Source organism: Ustilago hordei (genome assembly GCF_900519145.1).
Source record: "Ustilago hordei strain Uho2 genome assembly, contig: UHO2_contig_17, whole genome shotgun sequence".
In the NCBI taxonomy this organism is placed as follows: domain Eukaryota; kingdom Fungi; phylum Basidiomycota; class Ustilaginomycetes; order Ustilaginales; family Ustilaginaceae; genus Ustilago; species Ustilago hordei.
In genome coordinates this window covers 382280-410132 of record NW_024545291.1, presented here as the reverse complement: position 1 = coordinate 410132, position 27853 = coordinate 382280, and the positions used below count along the sequence as shown (strand labels likewise).

The 27853-nt window shown below is 50.3% G+C and overlaps 13 protein-coding genes across 13 annotated transcripts; 6 read left to right on the top strand and 7 right to left on the bottom strand.

Moving 5' to 3' along the window:
• Nucleotides 1-354: 354 nt before the first annotated feature.
• Nucleotides 355-2790, top strand: UHO2_06204 (uncharacterized protein; the record flags this gene model as incomplete). Its single annotated transcript, XM_041560427.1, has 1 exon — nucleotides 355-2790. One exon carries the CDS (start codon nucleotides 355-357, stop codon nucleotides 2788-2790), a length of 2436 nt encoding a protein of 811 aa, XP_041416361.1.
• Nucleotides 2791-2962: 172 nt separating this feature from the next.
• Nucleotides 2963-4522, bottom strand: UHO2_06203 (related to RRP1 - involved in processing rRNA precursor species to mature rRNAs; the record flags this gene model as incomplete). The annotated part of the gene is made up of 1 exon (XM_041560426.1): nucleotides 2963-4522. One exon carries the CDS (start codon nucleotides 4520-4522, stop codon nucleotides 2963-2965), a length of 1560 nt encoding a protein of 519 aa, XP_041416360.1.
• A 389-nt stretch (nucleotides 4523-4911) lies between these two features.
• UHO2_06202 (putative GTP-binding protein 1) lies at nucleotides 4912-6906 on the bottom strand (the record flags this gene model as incomplete). The annotated part of the gene is made up of 1 exon (XM_041560425.1): nucleotides 4912-6906. The coding sequence occupies one exon, from the start codon at nucleotides 6904-6906 to the stop codon at nucleotides 4912-4914; it is 1995 nt and encodes a 664-aa protein (XP_041416359.1).
• Nucleotides 6907-8774: 1868 nt separating this feature from the next.
• UHO2_06201 (uncharacterized protein) lies at nucleotides 8775-9722 on the top strand (the record flags this gene model as incomplete). The annotated part of the gene is made up of 1 exon (XM_041560424.1): nucleotides 8775-9722. One exon carries the CDS (start codon nucleotides 8775-8777, stop codon nucleotides 9720-9722), a length of 948 nt encoding a protein of 315 aa, XP_041416358.1.
• A 745-nt stretch (nucleotides 9723-10467) lies between these two features.
• On the top strand, nucleotides 10468-12357 carry UHO2_06200 (uncharacterized protein; the record flags this gene model as incomplete). The annotated part of the gene is made up of 1 exon (XM_041560423.1): nucleotides 10468-12357. One exon carries the CDS (start codon nucleotides 10468-10470, stop codon nucleotides 12355-12357), a length of 1890 nt encoding a protein of 629 aa, XP_041416357.1.
• A 303-nt stretch (nucleotides 12358-12660) lies between these two features.
• UHO2_06199 (uncharacterized protein) lies at nucleotides 12661-13080 on the bottom strand (the record flags this gene model as incomplete). The annotated part of the gene is made up of 1 exon (XM_041560422.1): nucleotides 12661-13080. One exon carries the CDS (start codon nucleotides 13078-13080, stop codon nucleotides 12661-12663), a length of 420 nt encoding a protein of 139 aa, XP_041416356.1.
• A 302-nt stretch (nucleotides 13081-13382) lies between these two features.
• On the top strand, nucleotides 13383-14987 carry UHO2_06198 (uncharacterized protein; the record flags this gene model as incomplete). The annotated part of the gene is made up of 1 exon (XM_041560421.1): nucleotides 13383-14987. The coding sequence occupies one exon, from the start codon at nucleotides 13383-13385 to the stop codon at nucleotides 14985-14987; it is 1605 nt and encodes a 534-aa protein (XP_041416355.1).
• A 99-nt stretch (nucleotides 14988-15086) lies between these two features.
• UHO2_06197 (uncharacterized protein) lies at nucleotides 15087-16880 on the bottom strand (the record flags this gene model as incomplete). The annotated part of the gene is made up of 1 exon (XM_041560420.1): nucleotides 15087-16880. One exon carries the CDS (start codon nucleotides 16878-16880, stop codon nucleotides 15087-15089), a length of 1794 nt encoding a protein of 597 aa, XP_041416354.1.
• Nucleotides 16881-17533: 653 nt separating this feature from the next.
• UHO2_06196 (uncharacterized protein) lies at nucleotides 17534-18543 on the top strand (the record flags this gene model as incomplete). Its single annotated transcript, XM_041560419.1, has 2 exons — nucleotides 17534-18190; nucleotides 18280-18543. The coding sequence occupies 2 exons, from the start codon at nucleotides 17534-17536 to the stop codon at nucleotides 18541-18543; spliced, it is 921 nt and encodes a 306-aa protein (XP_041416353.1).
• Nucleotides 18544-18820: 277 nt separating this feature from the next.
• On the bottom strand, nucleotides 18821-19682 carry UHO2_06195 (uncharacterized protein; the record flags this gene model as incomplete). The annotated part of the gene is made up of 2 exons (XM_041560418.1): nucleotides 18821-19491; nucleotides 19583-19682. The coding sequence occupies 2 exons, from the start codon at nucleotides 19680-19682 to the stop codon at nucleotides 18821-18823; spliced, it is 771 nt and encodes a 256-aa protein (XP_041416352.1).
• Nucleotides 19683-20283: 601 nt separating this feature from the next.
• Nucleotides 20284-21123, top strand: UHO2_06194 (putative GTPase Rab7 protein; the record flags this gene model as incomplete). The annotated part of the gene is made up of 3 exons (XM_041560417.1): nucleotides 20284-20319; nucleotides 20449-20494; nucleotides 20588-21123. 3 exons carry the CDS (start codon nucleotides 20284-20286, stop codon nucleotides 21121-21123), a joined length of 618 nt encoding a protein of 205 aa, XP_041416351.1.
• Nucleotides 21124-21417: 294 nt separating this feature from the next.
• Nucleotides 21418-23172, bottom strand: UHO2_06193 (uncharacterized protein; the record flags this gene model as incomplete). Its single annotated transcript, XM_041560416.1, has 1 exon — nucleotides 21418-23172. One exon carries the CDS (start codon nucleotides 23170-23172, stop codon nucleotides 21418-21420), a length of 1755 nt encoding a protein of 584 aa, XP_041416350.1.
• Nucleotides 23173-25113: 1941 nt separating this feature from the next.
• Nucleotides 25114-27534, bottom strand: UHO2_06192 (uncharacterized protein; the record flags this gene model as incomplete). Its single annotated transcript, XM_041560415.1, has 1 exon — nucleotides 25114-27534. One exon carries the CDS (start codon nucleotides 27532-27534, stop codon nucleotides 25114-25116), a length of 2421 nt encoding a protein of 806 aa, XP_041416349.1.
• Between the last annotated feature and the right edge of the window lie 319 nt (nucleotides 27535-27853).

The window sequence follows — 27853 nt, the reverse complement described above, 5'->3', positions numbered from 1 at the left end:
TGCTTCTAGCCGCCTGCTTGTCAACCCTCAACCAAAAGAATAAATAAAATAAAATAAAATAAAATGCAACAAACAAAGAGAACAGAGGAGAGATGGCGAGCAGACACAACGAACAGAAACAAGACGCGTGTTAATATTCACCTTTCCCGATCGTGTTGATCTGAGCGGCTGTCATGACCCCGATTCCCGATTTGCCATGCCTTTGCACGGAAGACCCCGATGCCAAACGCGGGCAATTTCGGCAAGGACAGGATCCAAGGCGTCAAGTCACAGTTGCAAGTGTCACTGAGCCCTTTGCCACCTTCCTTCTCAACTTTGACATCTTGCTCCTCTTCTATCCATAACAACCTCAAGATGGCACCTGTCGCCCTCAACGACAGTCGCATGCCGCAGAATGGCGGTGCAGCCGCTGCATCCTCCTCATCAAGGCCATATCAACCTCTCGGCCATGTCCCTGTCTACACTGCCGCCGACTTCCCTAAACCGAGGCCAGTCCCAAACCTCAACTATCGCACTTCCACATATTGGAACTCGGAATGTCCCATCGCCATCGACAATGGCTCTAGCGAGCTTCGTGCCGGCTTTGCTCTCTCCGATGCCGCCGACCGAACCTCGCTCTCGCAGCAACCATTCTTCGCATACGACAACCTCATCTCCAAAGTTCGCGATCGCAAAAAGAACCTTACCATGCTTCTGGTCGGAACCGACGTCTACGCTGACGGTCTCTCCAGAAGCTCGATCCGCAGTCCATTCGATAATGACGTCGTGACCGGATGGGATGCCATGGAGATCGTTCTCGACTATACCTTTTCCAATCTCGCCATCGACACGGACAGAGTACAGCATCCGATCTGCATGACCGAAGCGCTCTGCAACCCAGCTTACAGCAGAGGCATCATGAACGAGCTCATGTTCGAAGCGTATCAGGTGCCATATGTCAACTATGGTATCGATGCTCTCTTCTCAGCTTATCAGAACAATGTGGGGCAAGATGCGCTCGTAGTATCTTCAGGTCGATCCAGCACTGTCGTCATCCCCACCGTCGCAGGAAAAGGCATCCTCAACAACTCCAAACGTCTTGCTTGGGGTGGCGCACAAGCTTCCGACCTCCTCTTGCGATTGATACAACTCAAATACCCCGGTTTCCCTGCCCGTGTCACACCTTGGCAAGCGCAGAATATGCTCGAAGAGCTCTGCTACGTTTCCGAGGACTACGCATCCGATATCAAAGGCATGGCTATGATGCCTGCCTCTCACAAATCCTACAACCCTACCAGCTGGACTCCTATGGAAAAAGCCGACGTCATCATTCAGTTCCCCTTCCAAGATGCACTTCCCGAGCAAAAGTCACAAGAAGAGCTTCGCGCTCAAGCTGAACGTCGTAAAGCTGCTGGAGATCGTTTGCGAGAACAAACTCGCAAGATGCGTCTCGAAAAGATGATGCAGAAGGAAAACGACCTGAAATATTACCAGCAGCTAAAAGAGTTCAAGGGCAAGGAACGTAAAGCCGAATACCTCAAACGTCTCGAGAATGACGGCTTTGATAGCGAACAGGCTCTGGACAAGATGATCAACAAGATCGAAGGTGCTCTCAAACGATTCCGTGCCAAAGAACTCGGCGAGGAATACATTCAAGATGAGAAGCAAGAAGTGCCTACTTTTCCTCTCGTCGATGTTCCCGATGTCGACCTGGATGAAGAAGGAATCAAAGAGAAACGCAAACAACGTCTCATGAAAGCAGGCTATGACGCTCGACTTCGCGCAAAAGCAGAGAAAGCCGAAGAGAAGCGTCTCGAAGAGGAAGCGCTCAAACGGGACGAAGATGAACGAGTCAACAATCCCCGCCTCTGGTCCGCTAAGATGCGAAAGGAGTACGACGATGCGATCAACAAGATCAAAGAGCGTAAGCGAATGAAGGAGATGCTTTCCGATCGGAAATCGCTGGCTGCGCAACAGAGGATGAAAAATATCACTGCCCTCGCTTCCGATGCTCCAGGAAGTGGAAGTGCAACACCGACAGGAGGAAGGAAGAGGAAGAAAGGTGGAGATGAAGATACCTTTGGTGCCAATGATGATGATTGGGCTGTTTATCGAGAGATCCAAAACGCCGATGATTCGGAAGAAGAGGAAGAGGCGTATAACCATCTTTCGACAATCGAGAATCGATTGTTGACGCTCGATCCCACTTTTGGACCTGACGACACCTACGCCGCCAGATTGGCGAGGAAGAATCGACTCACGCTTACATTCTTCAATGGTCCCGGTGGAGGAGAGCAAGCCTCCGTTGCACCCACAGGCACTCTTGCCACTGCAGCAACGGCAAACGACACTGATCCGACGAAAGCGGACACAGATCCAGAATGCATCAAACGACAGCACCAACTGCATCTCAACGTAGAACGTATTCGTGTTCCTGAAGTACTCTGGCAGCCGTCCATTGCAGGCTTGGACCAAGCTGGGTTGGATGAGATCTGTTCGCATGTCGTGCATTCCTTTGATCCTGATGTACGCGCGAGGATGTTGCAGAACATTTTTTGTACTGGCAGGCATACCGGCTATAAGGGATTCCAGCAGAGGTTGTATTCGAGTATCAGGGCAATTCAGCCCAGTAACGTTGTCGTCAAGGTGAGAGCGGCGAGAGATAAGAGGTTTGATCCCTGGAAGGGTGTCGCGAAATGGTGTGTGTGGGAGCAAGACTTATTTACACGTACAGCGGTGACCAAGGCCGACTACGAAGAGAAGGGCAAGGAGTGGTTTAAAGAGCATCCATTCAGTGCTAACTGGAAGTGATACCTTTCACTCTTTCCAAGTCTGCAAACACACTTCATCTTTTTCTGCTTGAGTCTTGAGATAGAATGTATACCAGTCCCCGCTCAGGAAGGGAGATGCACAGACAGCATTGACGACGATCGTCGAGTTTTCTGAACAAAACCGAGTCTGCATTGCGTGTAAAAACAATAAATCACTCATCATCATCATCATCATTATCATCATCATCATCATCATTATCATCATCATCATCATCTTCTTCTTCTTCTTCTTCTTCTTCTTCTTCTTCTTCTTCACTTTCCTCCTCGGCCTTTTCATTTAATCGATCCTGTTCATCCCTCCACAACTGATAGAGCAACCTCCTTCTCGCTTCCGTTGCATCTTTCCTACTTGCTGCAGTGAACAATGCCTGGAAAATTGCTTTTCTTAATAAGAGTGCTACGTCCACCTCTGCCTCCTCTTCTACATGCTCTTTAGCTGATGGTATGGGTACGGCTGAAAGAGCTAGTAGGAGTGGGTGTTTGACATCGTCTTCTCCCTCCGCTTCCTCATCCTCTTGGTCAGAGTCGGAATCTGGAATGCAAGATTCGGATTCGGATTCGGAGTTGAGGGTTTGTTCGTCTGCGAAACTGTGGAATTCGGTTCCATTAGCTGTTTCATCCCCTCCTTCCTCCTCCTCTTCTTCGCTTTCTGCTGGGCGTTCGACTTGGTCTTGGTCATCCGAGACAAGGTCCTCGTGTTCTTTAGCAGAAGCACGAAGAGTATCTTCGAGCAAAGGACGGAAAACATTACTCCAAATCCTTTCGTACATGGCTTTTGACTTTGCTGTTGCCAATGCATCCACAAATGGTTTCAACAACTCCAAAGTTGGAATCAATGGCAAATCCTCTTGCTCTTCTTGCTCTTGCTCTTCTTGCTCTTGCTCTTCTTGCTCTTGCTCTTCTTGCTCTTGCTCTTCTTGCTCTTGCTCTTCTTGCTCTTGCTCTTCTTGCTCTTGCTCTTGCTTCTCTTCTTCGTTCTGTGAATTGTCAACTTGTTCAATAACCTTCTCCAATTCATCCAAATAGATATCCGACAGGTGGTAGGTTAAGCTATCAGGCACCTTTGGATCGTTGGTACTGAGTACTCCCCCTTGGAACTTGCCCAAGATCTGCGCAAAGCGTCGAGTTGCGTCAAGATTCCATCCTTCTTCAGCTAAGAGTTGGAATCCGGAAGCAACGAATCTTCGAACCAAAAGATAAAATTTGTCGATACGATGTTTGTCCAGCGCTCCCCACTCTGAGACGATTGTATCCCAGAATGCTTCGAGGAATTTCAATCCTGCTAGAGCTCGCTCGGACATCCCTCCCTCTTCGCCAGGCGAGGTAGTGCAAGTAGAGGAAGTGAAAGAGGTAGAGCAAGAGGGGTGTACAAGGACAAGCTGTGCGAGGTCGTTAGCCAATCGTTGTTGAATAAGAGGTTTATCACTCATCCAGAAACAATAGAATAAACCTTTCCACAGCTTCTGCAGTTCGAGTTCGGGGATAGTATGTGCTCCGTTTGTGGCGAGGAAGGAATGCAGGGATCGGACAGCGGAATCGCGAATTCGTTTTTCGGTTGAGGCTAGGGCTTTGCCTAGAGGTATCGAGGCGTCTTCCTTCGTGGCGGTCGTGGCGGTCGAGGAGGATTTGGGCTTTTTGGATTTGGAGCCTGAGGCAGTGGGTGCTGGCTTTCGCTTCGAGCTCGAAACTGCGACTGATGTTGAGGCCAGCATGGCGACTAGATGCCTTGAGGCTGCGGGAGGTGGTGGAGAGGTGACCAAGGAAGAGGTATGGTATGAGAAGAAAGCTGGAGCACAAGGAGATTTTCCAAAGGCAAGAAGAATTGCAAGACAAACGAAATTTCCCACTTGTTGGAAAATTTACGCTGGTGGACCCTGGTGTATTTGAAATGCTTACATAACCATCATTCAACCGTCACTTGCATCTTGTCCGCATGCCATACACTTTCGAGCGGTGGTCGAGCTCACGGATGTCTATAGCGCCTGCAAGGAATGGTATTGATGATTGCTTTCGAAGCTGCATTGAATGAGGCAGGCTAGTTTTCGAATATGGCCACTTGTAAACCTACTTGACACCAAGAGCAGCAGCCGGTGGGGGAACATTAGCTGTTGGTGCCCCCCTGCATCGTTGCACTTGGTCCCAGTGGCCCAGTCTGACCAACCGCCCTGATCACGCCGATCAACTTGGTTTTCCCTTCTCTCGTAATCAGCTTCATCCCCGGCTTTACCCACTCGGGATACCTTATAAACTGCAGTCTCAACATTGCCCTATCACCAGTCCTGACCACGGGTTTACCTCCGTTCGCGTCCGCCCCTGCACCCGGCCCAATCGTCGGCTTCCCATCCAACTTGGCAATGCCAATAATGCGCACCGTCTGCCTAATCGATGCTGCATGAAGAACCATACAGCTCCCCACGGAAAGTGTTGTTGAGTGATAGAGACATAGGATCTCTGCATCGAACTCCATATGTGACTTGGGAGGGGTTTCGGTTCGAGCGAGCATCACCATTCCTTTCCTGACTTGATTTCGCCTGATCTTCTTGAGCGCAAATGAGACGGATTGACCGGCGATCGCACCGTCAACATTGACACGTTTGCGCTGGATGCTGCGGATCGAGGTTGTTACGAACTGACCTAAACTGTCAGGCCCGAGGAGAGCTGTGTCGCCGACTTTACAGCTTCCAGCAAGCACAACACCCGAGACAACGGTGCCTACGAAAGGAACCGAAAAGATATCGCTAATCTGGAACTCGAATGGCCGGTTGATCTGGAACTTTGCCGCGCTTGCTTGGGGTAAGATATTGAGGAAACTTCGCAGAAGGTCAAGATTGAGACCGGTGACATTGGAGATCTGGAAGATTGGGCAGATGCGCTCGCTCTCCAGTCTCAGTGCCGACTCGACGACCTGTCGGATATCGCTGATGAATACTGGGGTCTTACGACATCCCGGCGACTTGAGAATCTTGGTCAACTGCTTGAGCGTCGTCTGGAGAACATGAGCAGGAGTCATGTCGATCTTGGTGATACACACCACCACTGGCACTGACAAAGCCAAGGCAATCCCCAAATGCTCCTTTGACATGCCAATCAACCCGGCATTCGCTCCTACCATCAACATGACAAAATCAGGCAAACAACCAGTCATACCAAACACGGTGGTCTTCAAGTACCTCTCATGTCCCGCCAAATCAATAAAGCTAATCACCTTACTCGACTTGGCACATACTTCTTCCCAAGACATCTTTCGACCTGGCTCCTGTCCTGGACTGGCGGTATTGTGAACCGGTTTACCTTGGGAGTCAAAACCCATGATCTCCATTCCAACCGAAGAAGTTCGACCGGATTCAAGTTCGTGCTTGTGACGGAAAAGGTTGACTCGTGCTTTGCCTCTACCGTCATCGAGAGCGCCTTTGGTGAGAACACCGAGCATGGTGGATTTACCGGCGTCGACGTTGCCGATGACTGCGATGCGGAGTTCGACGAGCTCTTGGGCGCTAGCGGGTATTCTGCGGATGAGGATGTGGGCTGATTTGGTACCGTCTTTGAGAGTTTGGTGGTCAAGGAGGGATGCGTCGGCGTCGGAAAGGTTGGAGGCTTTGACGACGTTGGCGGTTGCTGTTGAGAGTTCCTCTTTGGTGTATGTGACGTTGGGAGGGGTGGTGGTGTTTTCGAGGAATGGTGTTCCAATGCGAAGGACAAACTCGCCACCTTCGTAGGCGACTCGATCGGCGATGTACTTGACCAGACTTTTGGCTTGGGGTGCCGGAGGTGCGGCAGTTTCCTTGTTGGTGGCATCGCCGGTAGCTATCGCAGGAACGGCGGCAGCACTTGCATCTTTCTGACCGTCGGTAGGCTGTGATGGTATTGGTATTGGTATTGGTATTGGTATTGGTGCTGGTGCTGGTGCTGGTGCTGGTGCTGCCACGGCCTTGTCATCGATGTATGCCAGCAGGAGTTCCTTGAGTTGGGCAGGGGAGACGGCGCTAGGGTCAAAGGCAGACTGGTCCGGGTTGCTGATCGTGTTGGAATCAAGGTTCGCAGTGAGGGCGTCTATTGTCGGGCCCTTCTTCTGCGAGGCAGAGATGGTGGCGGACATGATGGCGATAGCAGCTGGGTGCTCCTCAGGGGGTTAAGGGAATCAGAGCTCGATACGATAAGTGCTAGACGAGAAGCCGAGCTGCTGGACCGAGCCGTGATGTTCGGAACGGCGCGAGTGGAAAGCGGTCTGAAATCTTTGTCTCGACGGCGAGGCGATGGGGGCGATATCGTTGCGAGAGGGATTCCGAGATGTCTCGATTAAGCTTTGACGTCTGGCGCGAGCGAGCTGACTACGCAGTTGGCAGTCTCATGGCTCGAGCGTCAGACGAGGATAGCAAAGATACGAGAGCTTCTTCGGTAGAGCCGATGATGAGGTGATCAAGTGTTGCAATCTTAAGCTCAAGGTTGGTGACGATGGGAGTGGCGCACCTGAGACGGTGACCATACGAAAAGGGTCTCCATTGCATTGCTCAGCTGTGCGGATGAACCGACAGCGACGACGTGACCATCCAACGGTCCGGCGGATGATGATGATTATTATTATTATTATTATTATTATGATTATTATTATTATTATTATTATTATGATTATTATTATTATTATTATTATTATGATTATTATTATTATTATTATTATTATTATTATTATTATTTTTCTTTTCCAAGCCGGATTCTTGCCACCACTCTCAGCTTACAGTAGAGAAACGCATATCTCGTAACTGAGAGTTGAAGATGCATCAGCATCGCCAACACGTGATGTATTGAACGGGAGTACACAGGATTGGGAAATCAGGAAGAGACAGAACAATGAGGAAAGACAGGCAAAATGTGAAGCTAGTGGGGACTAATACATTGACATGACAACACTCATGAAAGTAGATACATGGCATATGGGAATGACTCGACAAGGTAAGCACAGACAAGTGCCCAGAGCATGTATATATACTCCAAGTCATGTCACTATCATACAATAAGTAATACAAGCCTTTTTATCTGAGACTATCCGATTTAGCAAGCACCTGCTAGTGGCCTCTGTATCGGTGTACCTAAATTTAACTCTGAGCAGCAGCTACAGAAAGCACAGGAAATTAACTCAAGCAGTAGCGCAGCACTGACGAACCAATGCAGGTTTTTTCCCCAGATCAGAGAAATGCAAGGCTGTAGAAGAGCGTCAGTGAGCGGGAGTCACCTTTCCTGGAGGAAAGGAACCTTCTTGAGAGGCTCTTTGATGGCGAACTCAGTGGGTGAAGCATTCTTTCTCTCTCTTTCTCTCTCGTTGGTTAGCAAGCTATGCGACAACGCTCGACGCTTTTGACGGAGGAGCCGAAAGAAGAAAGCAAGCTCTCCTGGCTCATGAAAAGGCGCGGTTCTTGGCAGCTGTCCAAAGTGGTAGCCAAGAGGCAGAAATAGAACGAAAGCGCTGAATGACGTTCCGAGATGAATCAGCACTCGCAATCTTACCCTTCACCAAGAAACTCTTCACCAAGAAACCCTTGACCAAGAAAGACAGAGCAAGAAGCTCGCTACCGTTGCAACAGCCATGTGGAGGCCAGCCTTACTCATATTCCTTTCTCGCCCGCACCAACGTTTGGTCACCATGTCTTGACTGTTTCCTCACTCAGCAGTCCCCACTTGGCGCCGACTCTGGAGGAATGACATCGCTACTGGGTGCGACCGGCCCTCGAAAAGTTTCAGCTTTGACCCGTGGGACGCTGACAAGGGTCTTGTTTGCGTCGAATGATCATTCCAGGAGCCATATATACCTCTCCTCCGCGTCTCCGTGGTCTACCCCCCTATACTCACAACTCCTCCTCTATGAACGCAGCAGGGCCAACTCTGAGATTTGGCACACTTGCTATATCCAACCTTCGCTCTCAGCTTCGAGTCTTAACCCCATCCGCATCAACCCGAAACCGCAACTTCAACATGTCTTCATCTCAGAAGGATGACAATGTTATCACCGCTTACCCCAACTACTATCCCGACCGTCAAACGCAAGAACTTCCCGGTAAGGACCAGGCCATGGACCCCATCGCCGAGCACATCAAAGTCGAAAAATGGGACAAAGACGGCAAGCCTTATCTCGAAGATTACAAGGGCACTGGCAAGCTCCAAGGCAAATCTGCCATCGTCACTGGAGGTGACAGTGGCATCGGTCGAAGTGTAGCTCTCTTTTTCGCTCGTGAAGGTGCCAACGTCACCATTGCTTACTTACCTCAAGAGGAAGCTGATGCTGACAAGGTGGAAGATCTGGTGCGCAAAGCCCCCATGGGAACCAAAGAGATCCTTCGTGTTCCCGTCAACCTCGAAAAGGAATCCGATTGCAAGCTCATCGTCGACAAGCACCTCGAGAAGTGGGGCTCGATCGACATTCTCGTCAACAACGCATCCAAGCAGGTCCCTTGTCAGAACTTTGAGGAGATCGATCTCAACGTTGCCGAAAGCACCTTCCGTAGCAACATCCTCGGTGCTTTTGCCCTTACCAAGTTCGCTTTGCCTCACATGAAGCGCGGCTCGGCCATCATTCAGTCTACCTCGGTTACCGCCTACAAGGGCAGTGCGGCTATGATCGACTACAGCTCTACCAAAGGTGCTCTTGTTTCTTTCACTCGTAGCATGGCTTCCCATCTCGCTCCCCGTGGTATTAGGGTCAATGCCGTAGCTCCAGGTCCAATTTACACTCCTTTGCAGCCTGCTAGTCGCAGTGCTGACAACATGGAAGGCTGGGCTATTGGAGGTGCTCCTCTGCACGGTAGACCTGGTCAGCCTGCCGAGTTGGGTGCCACTTATGTCTACCTTGCCGATGCAGGTGCTTCTAACATCATGACTGGCCAGGTTCTTCACCTTTCTCATGGAAGCTGGTTCGGTTCTTAGTCGCTCCTCAATCTCCACTCTTGTAGCTTAGCTTAGCTTTGCAAAGCATCCTGTCGAATTCGAAAATGCTTCTGTGTCCCTCATCCTTGAATGCATGCTTGAGATGATTGTCTCAAAGACTGATCCTGTTTGATTTTGAGAGGTCCACGTCTTGCTCTACCGCCCGTGTTGGGGAAGATAAGTTGGCCTTGTGTTGGTGTGGGCAAGTACGATGTCACTGCTAGTTTTTAGACAGGAACATATATACTCAATTGACTAAAGTGAGAATGTCGCGGGTGCCTCGAGCTCCCCGCTAGATATATATACAAATGTGCAGCACATGCCGAAGGTGGGAGCACTCCTACTTCATGATCTATCTTGACAACGAGCGGGACTGTGTTGTACCCGATCTCTGTACAGATCTGCTCCTCCATGTCCCGATTACGTTTATGTCAGCACGTATCATCATATTGGATCGCTTCCCTCGGCATTGGCGCGTGTTCCTTTCCCTTTTTCCGAGAAAGTTACACGCCCACTCACGGGCCACATCTTGCATCCCTTTTGAACCCCACCATCTTGAACACCACCATCTTGCTTCTCTTTTCGGACCATCTTCTACATCGGCGCCACGGAAGGCGAAATCTTGGCCTTACGTAAAGCAATCTCGAGGCTCCTCCGACAATATGCACCCGTAGACCAAACCCCCGCCGCCCTTCAACCCTGCAACTCTGCAAGCCAAGCGACCATTCTTGCGCATCGATACATCATGAGCCTCCAAACAGCAGACATAAGATCGATCAACACGGATCGATCCACCGGATCCTCCGAGTCGGACATTCTCTTCTTCCCTACCACCTCTTCCTCCTCCGCTCGCAACTCTGCCGATGTCCCTCCCAGCAAGCTCTCATCCGACACAATACGAGCCTCCTCTCCCACTTCCAAACCAACTTCACCCTTACGGCACACAATCGACGATGGCGCCGAAGAAGATCTTGTCTACGTTGCTGAAAACCAGCCCCTAACCTCACACACACCGGGCAGTGGTCCTTCCAGCCCGTACCACGACGGTCCGCCCCCTTCATCCGGCACTGGCCACCGCACACCATCAAGCACATTCGGTCATACCCTAGACCCAGGCGCATATTGGCGATTAGCAGAACAAGCGTCTACCATCCCTTCCACTCGCTCACTCGAACGGTCCACTGGTGGAACATTAGAGGAGAGAAGAGATGCGTATTGGAGAGCCTCGATCGTCAATGTACTGCTGATACTAAGCTGGTATACATTCTCAACGTTGATTTCCGTGTATAACAAATGGATGTTCAGTACAGACAACAAGAACTTTTCTTTCCCGCTCTTCGTCACGAGCTTTCATATGCTTATGCAGTTCATACTCTCTTCCACTGCTATGCGGCTCTTTCCCAAGCTGATACCGCGCAAGCCAAATGGAGCGACATCTAGACCATCAGCAATAGATTGGACTACGAAGGTGGTCCCTTGTGCACTCGCAACCGCTTTGGACATCGGTCTTTCCAACACATCCCTAAAAAGCATCACTTTGACGTTTTATACGATGTGCAAATCTTCCAATCTCGCATTCGTCTTGTTCTTCGCCTTCCTGTTTGGCCTCGAAATCATCCGATGGTCCCTTATTGGCATCATATCGCTCATTACCGTGGGAGTAGTAATGATGGTCGCAGCAGAAACCAAGTTTGTCCTCGTCGGTGCAGTTCAAGTCCTCTCTGCGTCCATGTTGGGCGGTTTACGATGGGCATTAACGCAAATGCTACTAGACAGGGATGAAATGGGGATGAACAATCCTATAGCCACCATCTTTTGGCTTTCTCCCATTATGGCCATCTCCCTCATCTCCCTTTCGGCTGGCTTTGAATCATGGCATAGTATCTTTGCCAGTAAATCAGGATATTTCGATACGTGGGCGCACGGAGCGGGGACGATGGGATTGATTGCTGCACCGGGAGCGTTGGCTTTTGGGATGAACTTGGCCGAGTTTGCTCTGATTAAGAGGACTAGTGTGGTAACACTGAGTGTAGCCGGTATTTTCAAGGAGGTGCTGACTATTGCGCTGGCTAGTAGTGTCTTTGGGGATGAATTGACGCCGATTAATATTACTGGCTTATGCATCACACTTTTCGGTATTGGGCTGTACAACTACCTCAAGTACAGGCTCATCACACGAGGAGCAGACTCAGTAGGGCAAGAGATCTCAGGTCTAAATGAGCTCGGGGAGAGCATACGTAGTCGCGCTAGCTCGATCTTCTGTGGCACCGCCAACACCTCCTCCAACGCAAGAGGCGGAGCATCACGAGGCTACCAACATCTCGGAGGCGGCGTTGGCGACGATGAAAGTAGCCTGCTTTTCGATCAAGATCAAGAACGTGGGAAAACAGGAGTCAGGCGGAAGAATACAGGAGAATCAGATGCGTTGGAATTAGACACTCAACGTGTATCTCAAGAGATCATCTCTCGACCTTATGCTCCACCTACGACGGAAGAGGATAGGGAGAGGGAGAGGGAGAGGGAGAGGTTGAGGAAGATAGAAGAAGAAGCCGATCTAGATGGATGGGGTACTTCGGGAGAGACGCTTACGGGACAGGGATTGGTTGAGGAACACCATCATGCGACATTCAAATAGGTTTATCTTGGCAATGACAATCGCTTCTTTGGTTTTACACAGCAATAATTGAGGTGCGTTGGTGTATTGGTGTGCCTCGCCGGCAATGTCAGAAGCTGTGATTTCTGAGCTGAAACCCTACACACAATGTTATTTGGAGGTGGACAGGCGAATGTTGGCCAGGGAACTTGTCCTTTAAGACGGAACACAGATGATGGGTATTAATGATACGGTGTTTCTGAATGGGGTATATTGCGGCCTAGTTACGGGCCAAATTGCATCTCCTTGGTCTGCTATTGGCACCTCTCCACCTCGTACACAATTCTATACCGCTTGTCCATCCGTTCCCTCGCCATCCTCCTCCTTCTCCTCAGTATCCCTCCAAGTAGCCCAATGACCAATCTGTTTCGCCATGACCTCTCCCACAAATCCTGGATCTCTCAACGCCATTCTGAACTCCTCCTCATTCTGCAGTAGATCCAAAAAGTGTAACGCTTGAGGGTATTGCAGGTATTTGACATATTTCGGGTTTCGAAAGTAGTCCAAGTACTTGAGATATCGTTTGAATGCGGGAGAAGAGAGAACGCCGGATTGGGCGAGATGGTTGAGGTAGTATGGATTAGCGAGGGAGGAGAGGAACTCGAGGTCGCGTGAGAAGGACGTTTGGTTTTGTTGGCGTAATGCAGCGTCTGGGGGGGTGCGGGTGGTGGTAGTGGGGTCCGTAGGTTTTTGGGTGGTAGTCATGGCGATCTTAACCGCTAAGGTCGGGTTGATTGAAGGCGTGGTAGTAGTGAGATGGTGATGCAAGGTGTCCATGAAGCCTCTCCTCTGTGCAATTAAACTTCTGAGAAGACAGTTGGGACATTGGCGTCATTTTGCCCTTCTCTCTCTCTGCACGGACAAGTCTTCCCATCATCATCACCTCCTCCTTCCTTCTCCTCCTCCTTCTTTCACCTCCTCCCTCCTTCTCCTCCTCCCTCTTTGTCCTCTTCACCTCGATCACCATTCACACTTGCCTCTCTTCCTTTTCTCTGGGAACTGTCAAGATGGCCACCTCTACCTTACCATCGTGGCCTCCCACCCTCACCCCCTCCCAACTCACCCACCTCTCCACCCTCGCAACAGACTACGCCCTCTCCCATGGTATAATCTACCGTCCACTCCCCTCCTCGCCCTGCACCACCCCTGCACTCGACTCTGCAATCCACGCCCCATTCTCTCTCTTCCCCTCTCCCTTGCCTGAATCCCTCTTCACCCGCGCCACAAACCTTCAACCATCATTCGACCTACTCTACGCCTCGATCTCAACCAACCACGCCTTCCTAACTCGCGTAATCGGCCAATCCGTAATCCACGTCGACGAATTCCAAAAGCAACTTTGGCATATCTTCATCTCAGTCAAGCACGATCTCGTGCAGAACTTAAGCTTGGGTCTGTTTAGGAGCGATTATCTACTGCATGATGAAGAGAGTCATGGCCTTGTTGGCGCCAGGAGGGGAGAGTTGGCATTGAAACAGGTCGAGTTTAATACGATTAGTGCAAGTTTCGGTGCATTGTGTACCAAGGTGGCTCGTTTGCATGGTCATTTGGTTGATACGACCGGGTATTTGGGTCTTTCGGAGGCGTTGGAGGATAAGCAGAGGTTGCCGGAGAATAAAGCGCTCGAGATTTTGGCTGGGGGACTTGCTGCTGCTCATAAGGCATATTTGTCGCAGTTTTATGCTGGGGCAAGAGGACAGGTGAAAAAGAGGGTATATGTGCTGTTTGTTGTGCAAGAAGGCGAACGAAACGCATTCGATCAACGTCCGCTGGAATACGAACTTCAGAAAGAATCTATCCCCGTTTTACGAGAGACGTTTGCAGAAATCGCCGAGAGGATGATCGCTCAAACCTCTTCAAACCGGACGCTAAGACTAGCTCACCCTGTGTTGGGCCAAGTCGAAATCAGCACCATTTATTTCCGAGCTGGATATGGTCCTTCCGACTACACCTCCTCTCAAGCTTGGGAAACCAGAAAACAACTCGAGCTGAGTAGCGCTATCAAATGCCCTAGTATCTCAGTGCAACTAGCGGGAGCTAAAAAGGTTCAACAAGTTCTCGCCGAGCCGAACCAACTCTCCTGCCTACTCGCTGCTATCCCTAGTCAGGAAGCCAAAACTGAAATCTTGAAAGAGACTTTTTCGGACCTATACCCACTTGACGATTCCCGGATAGGTGAGGAAGGATACAGACTCGCACTGCAATCTCCTGAAGGATATGTTATGAAACCGCAACGAGAAGGTGGTGGGAACAACGTCTATCGTTCTGACATTCCTCCCTTCCTCAAAGAATTGGAAAAACAAGGCGAGAAAGAGGCGGAGGGGACAATCAAAAAGAGAGCGGCTTATATTTTGATGTCTCTCATCAAACCTCCCTCTGGGTTAGGCAATTATTTGGTCAAAGCCGGCAGTGGAGCAGTGCTGGGAAAAGACACAGTAAGCGAGTTGGGTGTATACGGAGCAATTCTGTTCGAAGATAAGGGAGAAAAGTTGCCCTTACACGTTTTGCATCATGAATCCGGAGGCTTCTTGTTAAGAACCAAGGCGAGGGAGAGTGATGAAGGAGGAGTGGCTGTTGGCTTTAGTGTTATCGACTCGCCCCTACTCATTTAATGCCACACTCAGACAAAGCAATAGAAGATATATGATTCATGACCAAGAGTGCAACAGAAACAAAAGCGACATCCAAGAAGGCTAGATTGAAACTGCGCTTTAACGCCAGCTAGCAGAAACCAACTTACCCACGGTATGAACCGCATAATACTTGACATTTGCATCAGGATGAGACATTAATTCCATCACCCTCCCCTTGGCGCCTAAATCACTCACCCTCTTCTTTCCCTGTTCGAAGAAGTGGACGAACTTACCTAGATCACTACAACCGACAGCAAGCGTCGTCGAATCCTCGCTCTCCTTCAAGACGGTTACTAGCTGCTTTAGGACTTTACCATCTTCTTGGACGAACTTGGGAGCGTTTTCTTTCCAAAACTCATCCAACTCGTGAACCGGAGATTCGAAAGAAAGTTGTCCGGATTGCAGTTCGGAGAGGTACTCGTCCCAAGTAGTCATCGTCTTTAATTTCTCCGTTAGTTCATCGCTGATGTAGTTGAGGTCTTCTTCGATTTCTTCATCGGACCATTTTCTGCTGAGAAGATTCTCCGAGAGTGTGAGACACTTTGCACCGAGCATTACTGGAGCGTTCGCTTCAGGTGATTTAGCTAGAATGTTTCGAAGCGTAGCAACTGTAACTCGAGTGACCTTTTCTTTAACCGCACTTCTCGCCACGTCGGCAAGGAGAGGGATAAGGCCGAGCTTGACATTGAGTTCGGCAGCGATCTCGGGATGGAACGAGAGCAACCAGAAGCAGAGAACTGTTTGATAGATGATCTGCGTTCCAGCTCTGTTCGTTGCGTTAGTGGCACCTGCGACGAGAGTTGAGGCGGCAGAAGAAGCAATACCGGAGCGAGAAGGAGTGGCAGACCCAGACCCAGCGGGAGAGTTGAACGAGGAACTAGCAGGAACATTGGAAAGACGGAGGATGTGGGCTAGTTCGGAGAGAAATCCTCGATCGATATCCTCGCTTTCTTCTTGGCCTTGGTCTGAGTCGGAAACGGCTTTAGCTTTGCCCGAGGATAAGGGTGTCTGGCCCATACGGCCTACGTCATATTCCCAAGCTTCCTGGCGGTACTTTTGCGTGCGGAGCAGTGCTTCAAGGAGGACAAGGGCGATTTCGGGGCCATTGCCTTCAGCAAATTCAGGAGAGGAACGTCGGGAAGCAGGTGACGATGAAGCGTTGTTGCTGTTGTTGTTGTTGTTGTTGTTGTTACCGCTGGACTGGTTGCGAGTGTTGTCACCACCACCACCACCGTTTCCACCGTTGTTTGGCTTGACACAAGCAGCCTTCAAGCTGCTCGAAAGGAAAGTCAACAGCCTTGGCAGCACCGAATCCGGAGGGTTTGGCTGATCAGAATGACTAGCTGAAAAGACCAACAACAAGGTCAAGAACTGAGCCGACTTGATCTGAACAAAGTCATCCGGTACATCCAACAGCTTCACGAAAGGCTTCCAAGGGAATCCTACTCCATCTTGTTCCTCTTGTCCATGGAGCGACAAGAAGAGTTGCAACCTATCATCTCGATCCAAAAGCATGTCGTCAATGAGCACCAGGATTTGCTGTAGAGTGTCAGTGCGGCTGAGTTTTGAAAGGAGGCGAAGGTAGAGAGAGACATAGTCGGGACCATGTTCATCAAGAAGAGGATCCAGCTTGGAACGGTTTTGACCGATGACAATGGCATCGACGGATTTGATCATTTTGAGTTCTTCAGCCGAGAGAAGATCGGCCCGATGGTAGCCTTCCCACGGGATGGGGCGGGCGCGGATGCGCTGTGTGAGTTCTTGGATCCATTTGTCGGTAAGGTAGACTAGAGGTGGAGATTCGATCGAGTCGTTCTTCTTGTTGGAGTTCTTCGACTGACCATTGTCGGGTTGTTGAGAGCTGGACGACATGGTGTGTGCAGATAACCGCCAACGACAGGCTCAAGCTTCTGCCGGCGAGTTCTTCGCTGCTGCTGGTGTATGCGACTACCTGCTGATCTAGAGTCGATGTGGGTATACAGGTGAGCGAGAATGAGCGAAGAGGAGGGGGTGGAGATAGCAAGTGCCACGCTTCTCAACACGAAAGCTCTGAAAACGTCTACGGTTGCACACACACAGGGGCTCGCACAGACCAACATCCAAGACAAAGCTGGCTGATGGAACTGCACGCGTTTCCTCAACTTAACACCGGCGCCAATTTCCTCCACACCACGATCAACTGATCTGCTGCCTGGCTCGCAATTCGTGATCGATTTGGTAACTGCAGACCGCAGAGTGGACTCCAAATTGAGCTTGGGATCAAATTGTTAGACCGTTCCTAAATGTCTCGTACGGTAATCGAAACTGTCAAAGGTCATCCGAGCAAGAAGAATTGAGCCGCCCATTTTTCTCTGAAGCGACATTTCCTAAAAAGTCGTTGCTAAGCTACCAACACCATCTTCACCTTGTTGTCCTCTGTCTACCCTCGATCGCCACCACATCAACAGAAGCGCCCAATCAACTGCCTCTCAGCTTAAGATACGGCTTTCTGCATTCATCGACCGCTCAGCATCATTTACCACACCATGTCGGCAACAAGAGCCGCCGCCCCTCGATTGCGGCTTTTGCGCTCCACAAACCGCACCCAGCGTCTCATCCACTCTTCAAGCAGCTACTCAACCTCTAGTGCTGCTCCATCCACCTCGGTCTCCACCTCGGTCTCCAGCTCTTCCGCCAGCACCACCACCAACGCACCTTCATCATCCTCGACCAAGATCATCAGCTCCCTCATCCTCTCTCGTCCACCCATCGTCCTTCGCGAACCGACCAAATTCGAGGAGGCTTATCACGAATACAACCGTCAACTCTCGGAAGCACTCCAACAACCTTTCCCTAAAGACTTTTACTTTAAGAAAGGTTCAGCTGCCGAAAAGCGTTTTGAAGAGGATCAAGCTGCTTCTTCGCAAGGATTTTCCGCTATCGCATCTGCTGCTGGTAAAGGAAAGGATGCTAAGAAAGGCCAAGCTTCTGCTGCAGGTGCTTCGGAGGGACGCACAACAGGCAGTGCGGAAGGAGAAGATCACAAATTATTGCCAAAAACAACTGAAGCAGATGCCAAAAACGACGTTCGCAGTCTGGAGCGCAAACTTGATAGAACGCTGTATTTGGTCGTCAAAGGAAAGGGTGGGTGGAAGTTCCCTGCTAAGGCGTTGATGGATACTAAGCATGAGAATCTACACGACGTAAGTGTTTCATCCCTCAACATACCCAACCTTAGACCGCTCCAAAGTTATACTGACTTGCTCCGATTGTGTACGTTGATGCTGTGCAGGTCGCACCAAAATCAGTAACAGAAGCATTGGGAAACCAATTGGATATCTGGCTCGTCTCTAATCTCCCCATCGGCCTCTACAAGCCTAGTGATGCGGAGAAGACGTACTTCCTAAAAGGACACGTTATGGCAGGCAATGCAGAGTTGAACAAGGGCGAGGTGGAGGAATTCCAGTGGTTGACAAAGGAGGAGATCGAGGAGTTGATGAACAAGTCGAAGGGTGAAGCGTATTGGAAGCGGGTTGAGGATTTGCTTGATCCTTGAGAAACCCAGAGAGCCTTGATTGCCAGCTTTTGGACTTATGTATTACTACACAAAACAAGACGTCGAGATCATTGCATGTCGAACGTCTTGGAAGGTGTGCTGCTCAGAGGTTGTGTTGAATTGCGAGTGCTGCTGAGTATGTTAATGTTGGAGCTGTTCACAGTGTTTTTCCACAGACGAACGATGACAGCAACGATAAAGCAAAGTTGAATGGGCTATATCAAGGGGTATCAAAAGTTACAGTTTCAGACCTAGTGCAGCTTTGGACTTTAGTGCTTCAGGGCTTGGCCTCGGACTTGTCCACCATGTCTCCTCCCTTCCCATCTTGGCCCGGCTGACTGGAGCTCTGCCTCCTCTTTCTCACCTCCTCCAACCACATGGTGCCATCATTCATCTTTTCGGCCTCCTCATTCATCCTATCCAACCATCTTTGGAGCAAACTCGCGTTATCCTTCTTCAAATCTTCATTCCTCGCTTCGATCTGACTCAACTCTAAACTCAACGTTGCCAACTCATCTTGTAGAATCTGCATCCCTCTATCTTTCTCCCCGATAGTATGTGTGAGGTCCTCTGCTTGGCGTTCGAGCTTTTCGTGTTCGAGTTGGAGTTTGGCGAGAGATTCGGTTTGATTGCGGAATTCCTCTTCTTGGGTTCGATGGGATTCCGACATGAGGAGAAGTCGTTGGGCATTTTGACCTTGCGTTTTGTAGAGAGTTGCGATTTCGTCTCTTAGGGAAGAGAGCTGTTGTTCGAGCGAGGTTATGTAAGCGACCTGGACTGGGTTCGCAGGTGAAGTGGAAGGGGTGGGGGAGGTGGAGGTGGAGGAGGAGGAGGTGGTGGTGGTGGAGCCAGGTACTGATGAAGGGAAAGAGGGAGCGACGGCGGCTGCGTTGAGTAGGGCTCGATTGCGCTGTTTCAGCAATCGTGTCTGCTCGGATAGTTTGCGATCTATGAGACACGAGTGATATGGATAAGAAGGTCAGTCTCAGTATGGTTGTCGTAAGCATCGGCTGGCGGTGACTCTGTGGGAAAGACTTACACTGAAGGCAGATGAGATCGTGCTGCTTTTCGAGCGCATTTCGTTCTTGTAGCCGTAAGAAGATGGCCTGATGCCAGTTTGGAACAGTCTGAGTCTGCATCGTCTTGATTCGCAGCACCAGGGTTACTTTGGTATCGACGTCGTCGAGAGCAAGGAGAGAAGGTGGAGTTGGAGAGAGAGAGAGAGAGAGAGAGAGAGAGAGAGAGAGAGAGCACGGTTCAGGGTCCAACCAACACCAAAATTCGAGAGGAGGTGTTAGATTGGTGGTGCAACATTGATAACTATTTCGAAAATGAATTTAGGCCTCATTTCGTCATGGAATCGGCGGACAGTCAAGCGAAACGCGGTCCCAGCCAATAAAAAAAAAAAAAAAAAAAAAAAAAAAAAAAAAAAAGAAAAACCCCTGAGGCTCAGGCCCAGCCGATTTTTCCGACTCGTTTTGCTCAGCTTTGTGTGTGTGTGTGTGTGTGTGTGTCTGTGCGTGTGTGTTGGTGCGTGCCTAAATGTGAATTCCGCGCCCGCAACTCCACATCTCTATCTCTCTCCCTCTCTCATGTGGGTGTTGATCTCGACCCCTAACCTCCATTTCCATCACTTTTACCCTCTTCGTCGCGACACTCAACGCTCAGGAGGTCACATCGCATCTACTTGGCTGGCAGGCTCTACCGTTCATCGACAATCACACCGAACCTATTTCTAAGATGGCGTCCCGTAAGAAGGTCCTCCTCAAGGTCATTGTATGTTTCCCTTGACACTGTTTCGCGCTCATCCAAACTTGGGATGGCATTTGATGAGCGATAGAAGGACTGACACCTGGATCTCTGCTGCTACTTTCACAATCTCGCTCGTCTGCTCGCCCGCTGCAGATCTTGGGAGACTCTGGTGTCGGAAAGACATCATTGATGAATCAATGTAAGCCAACACCCCTCCGGTATCTCTTTCAACTTGAATGAACCACGTTTGCTGACCCCACCTCTCTCTCACGCTCCTCTTCACTGAATATAGATGTCAATAAGCGATTCTCCTCAGCTTACAAAGCCACCATCGGTGCCGATTTCCTCACGCGCGAAGTCATGGTAGACGACCGTCTCGTAACCATGCAACTCTGGGACACAGCCGGTCAAGAACGTTTTCAATCCCTCGGTGTTGCCTTCTACCGTGGAGCAGACTGCTGTTGTCTCTGTTACGACGTAAACAACGCCAAGTCCTTCGAAACTCTGGATTCGTGGAGAGATGAATTCTTGATACAAGCTGCACCCCACGATCCTGAAAACTTCCCTTTCGTAGTTCTGGGCAACAAGATCGACGTGGAGGAGAGCAAGAGGATGGTTTCCCAAAAGAGAGCTATGACTTGGTGTCAGAGCAAAGGCAACATTCCCTATTTTGAGACTAGTGCAAAGGAAGCGATCAATGTCGAACAGGCTTTCCAGACAATTGCCAGGGCTGCATTGCAGCAGGAGGCCGAGGCGGAATTGTATGCTGATTACCCTGATCCAATTCGGATCGATCAGGATAATCAACAGAGCGGATGTAATTGTTAGACAATTTCCTTCTAGCGTACAAAGCGTTGCTTTCTTCATACCTTTACTCTATGCCTGACCGTTTATGGGTCATGTTCATGTTTTTCGTTTTGTCGCTTTTTCATTTCATGGTAATGCCGGATACTCTTGTTGCCTTTGCTTGCTCATTTGTGTGTGTGTGTGTGTGTGTGTGTGTGTGTGTGTGTGCCGGGATGTCAGGCTCAGAAGACACAATGTCACATCGAGCTGCTTTCTCTGGAATGAGTTGAAATGAGCATCATGTTGTACATTGCATGGCTATGAGTGTGTTGCAAATCATGTGTCTAATCGAGACCTTTTCCGGTCCGATTCTTCTTGACCATGTTTTCTACTGCTGCTGCTGCTGCTGTGACGATGCTCACGATCATGGTCACCTTCTCTCTCCCTATCTCGCCTCTTGTACCTCTCTTTCTCCCTGTCTTGATCGTCTTTGTGATGTCGAGAGCGGTGTTTGCGGTCGTCTGTGTCCTGGTGTCGATCTGATTTAGATCTCTGGTCGTCGTCGTCGTCTCGATGAGATTGGTGAGAGCGGTGTCGATAATCGTCTTTCTTATCGCGATGACGGCGGCTTTCTCGATCATGTTCGCGATCGCGATCCTCTCTTGACCGATGGGAGCGAGAGTCTTTGTCGTCGTGGTGCCGAGATCGTGAGCTAGAAGCGCGCGGTTCACGTTCGTCCTCATAGCCTCTTGAATCTCGTTTTGGACTTCTGCTTCTCTCCCTCGTCTTCCTCTCTCTTTTATCTCCATTGTTCTCCTTGGCCTCTCCCCAGCTTCGACTCCCACTCGCAACCTCCGCTCTATTCGCTCCGCTCCCCTCACCCCCCTCACCACGATCCCTCTTAGGACAATCGCGTTTCAAATGATCGCCACCACAAACAAAACACCCGCTCCTATCCCCCTTCCCCCCTGCCCCCATCACATCCAACCTGATCGCTGATGTAGAGGTATCTTCATTTGCCAAGTGCGTCCATTTGCCTCTCCCCTTCTCACCCCATCCCCTCTTCTGCATCATTTTCGGTAACTTACTCACATCAACCTCCTTCTCTGTCTTCTCGCTGTAATCCCTCTTAAGTATATCCATATCTTGAAAGAAACTTCCTTTATGATAGTATTTCTGCAAGAAGCCTCTCTCCCCGCGCTGCTCCATCTTCTCTGTTTTCAGCTTTGCTGCACGTTCTCGACCAAGCCGTTCTTTTTCGGATTCGGGTAGAGATTTGAACTCTTCTATCTCACGCTGTTCGGCTTGTTTGGCTAGGAGCGCATCTTGGTCGCGCCGGAGGCGGGCCAGCTCTCGTTCTCGCCAAGCGGCAAATTCAGCTTCTGGGTCAAGGCCGTCTGTGTCGTCCACCTCGGTGCTTTGGGTGGACTCGTGCTGAGTTTGCAGAAGGGAACGTTGGATCGTGGCTGCAGCTAGATCGTGTGCTTCCTTTCGGCGACGTTGGGCTTCAGCTGCAGCTTTCGCTTCTGGATCCTCCTCTGCTTGACTGGTTTCAACTTCGGTCTTAGCAATAGTTGAACGGGCCGATTTGGGTACGAATATAGGCTTGAGCAATGGTTTTGGTGCTTCTTGCTCACTTTCCTCCTCTGAAGAATCTGTTTCGTACTCTGAGGAACCTTCTTCCTCCGCCGGTGGGGGAGCGGGCGCACCAGGCTTACGAAAAACAGGCTTAGCAACTGCCGCCGACTCGGGGTCTGTATCCGTTTCGTACTCTGACGAACCCTCCTCTTCCTCCTGCTTAGTAGAGGTGTGGAGGCGGAGATCGAGCTTTTTTGTGCTTGGTCCGGCTTCATTTAGTACTATCCCTGCTGTTTTTCGTCCTGCTGATTGGGATGCTAGTAATGCTGCTGCTCCGGAGGAAAGGTCGGCTGAAGCCGGTGGATGTGCAGCTTGGGCATCGTTGTGGCTCGTATCTTGGTCCGAGTCGGAGAAGTCTTCTGCAGAGGCGCCAAGGGGGGCTTTGCCTGGTCGGTATCGCGCGGCTGCGCGAGCTACGCGGGGTACGACTCTTGGAGCTGGCGGTGGCGCCATTGTTGATGCCCGCGGAGAGAGTAGGGTTGGTGCGTGTGATGAGGAGAGACAGTCAAGAACGTTTGAGTGTTGTTCGAGAAGAGAGAGGTGTTGCGAGGCAAGTCGGAAGTGGTCGTGAGAAATCTCCACTTGTAAAATTTGTGGTTGACATGTGACATATTGCCGGCGTAACACGTCAACTCGCGATGGAAATCCAAGATGAAGCTGGCAAGATCAACACCAACACCGATCGTCAAGCATGCCATATCTCGATGAGAACGGAATTGCTGTGAAAGCTTACTCTCAACGTATCCACCTCTGATTGCTGTCATCTTCATCAGTGCTGGAGCTCAAAGGTGCTGTCTAGGTTTTGCTGTCCAGTCCCGCTCATGTGCACACCAAAGTGGCCTCATACACATTGCTTTCCTCATCCGACCTTTTGCTTGAGATAAGAATCTGTCCCTTTCATCATGACGGCTCTCAGGAAACTCATCGGACAGCCGGTAACACCATCCCTCCCATCGTCAGAGAAGCAGCTAAAGGCCTTCGGCAGAGTCATCAAAGCAACAAACCCACCTCCAGGTCCTCAAGCACATAGTCGCACGTTCATCAGCGTCGACAGCAAGCGAAAGGGAGATAGGGAACGCAAACTAGGCAAAGGCGGCGTCTGAAATGAAAGCAAAGGTCCAGCTTCAGTTGTGAGTGTCTTACCCTTTCCTCTCCCGTTTTCTAGATCGATTCTCTCTCTACAAGGCAGAAGAGCAACTGTGTTGGCGGAGGGTGAATGTCGCAACAGTCGATCGGGGCAATATAAAAATAAAAACAAAACGGGAGAAACTTGATTCGGATGCGGAAATTGGCAGCGGCTAAGATGCTGCTTTCTTTGACAGGCAGGCTAGACCCGTCACCTTCGCGACTGTTATCGACATCCGTCGAGTCCTCTTTCCCCTACCACTTGCGTCTTTCTGCATCGAGTAGCATTGAAAGGGTAGTGATAGTTGTGCTAGTGTAGTTCATGAATTGATTCAAGAGGAGAGAAAGAAGAAGGGTGTGAGATAGAGGCGAGCGGATGTGGCAAAAAGCAGCATAAGACTGGTTCGCTGCTGATTCCAGACCGCGACTCTGACATCGCGTTAGCGAGACATGGCACCTTCTGCGCCAACAAGACCAGCCGTCATCTCTCGCCTCTCTCTCCCTATCCTGCTCCTGATTCCGGTCCTTTCTTTCATTGTTTCGCCACTTGGCAAAGCTCTTACCGCCAAGTCTCCGGCCATGCATTTCATTTTCTTCATTTGGACCCTTGATGCCGGCTTTTGGTTGAGTGGTGTGGTGTAGACAAGAGATGTTTCAGCCAGTCCTTTCACCGTCGTTGTGCTGTATGTGTAGTATCAGTTTGATCCCGCTCCTCTCTTTATCCCATTGCTGTCTGCTTTGTGCAAGTATAAGTAGTAAAACTCCGACCGCAACTTGGACACGACTCCCCTTCGTCTTTAGGCCATCATCAACCATCACCTCTTACTGCGCTAGGCAGGGGTGGGAAGAGAACTAAGCCGGGTCACGATGTTATCCATCTCCGTGGCAGATTCCCGGTCAATGCGTTGACGGGCGATAGAAGCAGTGGGATTGTAATCGATGATATCCAGATTCACGCTTTGTCGCGGATCGGATCGGATGCTGGATTCAGTACTACAACCGAAGAAGAGCCTGAGAAAGGAAGGAGCGCGAGAGGGATTAGGTTCGAAGATGACCGTTACACCGGAGTCCCAAACAGGAGTGCAAGCAGGATGAATGTTCCCAACGTCAACGCGAGTAGTAGTGAGGCTCATCTGTTTAGACCTGTTACGTGGAGGAACGATGGTAGGGATTGGTAAGCTTTTCAACTACTTTCTATTGCTTATAGCTTATGTTGATTATACAATATGATACCGCTTCCATCTATTCTATGTGCTGTCTGTTGTGTGGTTAGAGGGATCGAAGATAGCTTTCGAGTGAATCGAATACAAGTGAATGCCTCCAGATCGGGTCTCCCTCTTTCAACATCTCAGCTTTATATACCTTGAGCGCATTATCCTCAGTCACCCCACCCAGGCTGTCTTCGACCTTATCCTCCGCATCCAAACCTTTCTTCTCAGGTAACTGGCCATCTTCGTTCTTGATCCTAGGCTGTTCTTCTAGCGCCACTCGCTTTCTTTCGAAGGCGGCGGTGAGAATCTCTTCTAGCATCGCGCGGAGTTGTTTTCTCCATGCTTTGAACTCTCCTAGTCTGTGATGTCCTGCCTCTAATGCTGAGGTCCAGAGGAGGGGAAGGGAGCCTTTGACTAGGTCGCGAACTTGAGCCCACTCGGCGGTGCCGTTGGAGTCGTTGAAGTTTGCCCTGACTAGCAAATGTAGAGAGAGAATGAGGGTAGCGTTGGTTTTGATAGCTGATACGAGAGGGTGGAAGATGGACAGATGGACATCTGAAGTGGATGCGACGATCTTGGAGACTTGCCACAGGGCTTCTCTGCACGAGTCAATTAGGGTTGATCGAGATGCGGCTAGAGAGGGCGATTCTTCCAGCTGTCCGAAATATGGGCGAAGCAGGCGAATGCGAGTCCAGTGGTGTATGAGCAGGGAGAAGTGGTTGAGCATTGTTCTGTCGGCTCCGATCTGTTCTCGGATGCGGGTCAGATGGGTTTCTGCGATTCCGTTCCACTCTGAGACCACGTCCAAAAGCTCTACTCGAACAACTTGGGATATGTGCGGTTGCTGTCGTTTCTTTCGGAGTAAAAACTGGGTTGACGCTGCGAGAAATTGGAAGAAGTGCGTAGAGATCGAGCTGAGTGTTGGACCAGAGGGAAGAGAGGCAGATTCGCCATCAGGGAGGTGAGCTTCATCGATAGAGCCGAGTTCAGTGGTCCAAATCGAGTCACCGATGGCGTCGGCGAGGGGTGGAGATGGTGTGACGAGCTCGAGATGCCATGTGAGAGAGACAAAGAGCATTCTTGCTGCCTCTCGGACTAAGTGCGTTCGGTCGGGGATGTTGGTTTGCAGAAGCTCCCTCCGACGAATCGTACTGGAGGAGGAAGAAGAAGAAGAAGAAGAAGAAGAAGAAGAAGAAGAAGAAAAAGAAGAAGAAGAAAAAGAAGAAGAAGAAAAAGAAGAAGAAGAGGAGCGGATGGAATCAAGAAGAGTTTGTTCTTCACTAATCGCAAAGACTTCACCTCCCTCGAATTGAGCTTTGCGCATGGCGGTAACTGCACCTGTACGAATCGTCAGATCATCACTCTCGGAAGTGGCCAACCAGCGTGTTGCGTCTTGTTGAGCAGACGAGAGTTGGTGCATGCAGATCAACTTTGCCCTGGAAAAGGAGCTTTGCAAATGATTCAGTGCCAGCCTGCTTCGTCCTCTGCGCAACTCGTACAAGTAGAACAAAAACTCGGTGCAGACGGTGTTCATGTTGGGTTCATGCACAAAGTTGCTCATCGCCAAGAGAGCTTGGCATGTGGCGTGCCAACGGTCTGTCATCTCTGGGACCTGTTCGGGTGTCAGAGCGATTCCTTCACTGATGATCTCTTCTATTGGCTTGCAGTCGATGGCAGAGACCATGAGGTCAAAGAGCAGAGCAAGGAAGCTGAGATCGACATCAGGTTCTTCTACCTGACCTGTCCTCCAATCTGAAATATCACCACGCAGATTGATGAGCTGGATGCGAATCAAACGCCAGCTGATCCCAAGCGGCGATTTGCTCTCGAAAGTGCGTAAGCTGTCGAGAAGGACATTGACGACGTGATCATTGGGTAGAAGACCGAGGATGAGTTTTGTTCGTTCATGTGTGGGTTCAGAAGCAAACGGAAAGAGGTTCGCAGGTTCGAGTGTGCGCATAGTCTCAGCTGCTGTCTTGGCTGCGGCGCCGGCACCATTGGGGCCTGCAACCGGAGTGGTAGCTAAGATTGTGCCGGCTATTGCTGGATTCAGGTTGCCGTCGCTTGCTGCCGCAACAGCTGCAGCAGCAAGACCATCACTATTGACCGTACCCGGAGCTTCACCTTGACGAATCTCTCTTGTGATTCTATCCAAAACTGCCCTCGCTTGAGGATCTTGGAAGGCCAACAAGTCGCTAGCCTGAGCTACAGTGGACTGAGCGTTGAGTTCGCTCAGATGGTAACCCTGTTGTGCGAGATATTCTGGGCCCAAATAGTGCTGTAGTGTCTCTGGATCTGCTTCATCGGCAAAGACACAGCGATCGGCGGGGATGCGTCGTCGTTGACAAGGACCGCAGAGAGGTCGAACCTTGTCGCACTTGACTTTGCGTGCTTTACATTGAAGACAAGTGTTGACTTTACGGCGTTTGTTGCCATTGAGTTCCTCATCGTATGGCCGGGAATGGTGTAGCTGCGACATGATTTGCTTTAAACCTGTGGTTCCTCGTCTATGGTCTCGAGCTCGCTGTCAGTCGTTGTCGACCTTATGATGGCGTCTCAGACCGGACCTTGCTTGACACAATGGCTGCTGCTCTTCCCAAACTATGTGATCCCGTGGCGGTATCGTGTTGCAAAGAGATTTGTAGCCTGCCGACGTGCAAGCTGAGCAGTGCAGTTGGACGCTGCGACGAGGGTGGTGGATGGAAAAGCTATGCTTGCGCTCTCGTTATCGCTATCTTGCCGAGATGGGATCGCCTTTGCGTCAATGGCTTCTCTTCCGCTGCGTTGTCGATCTGTTG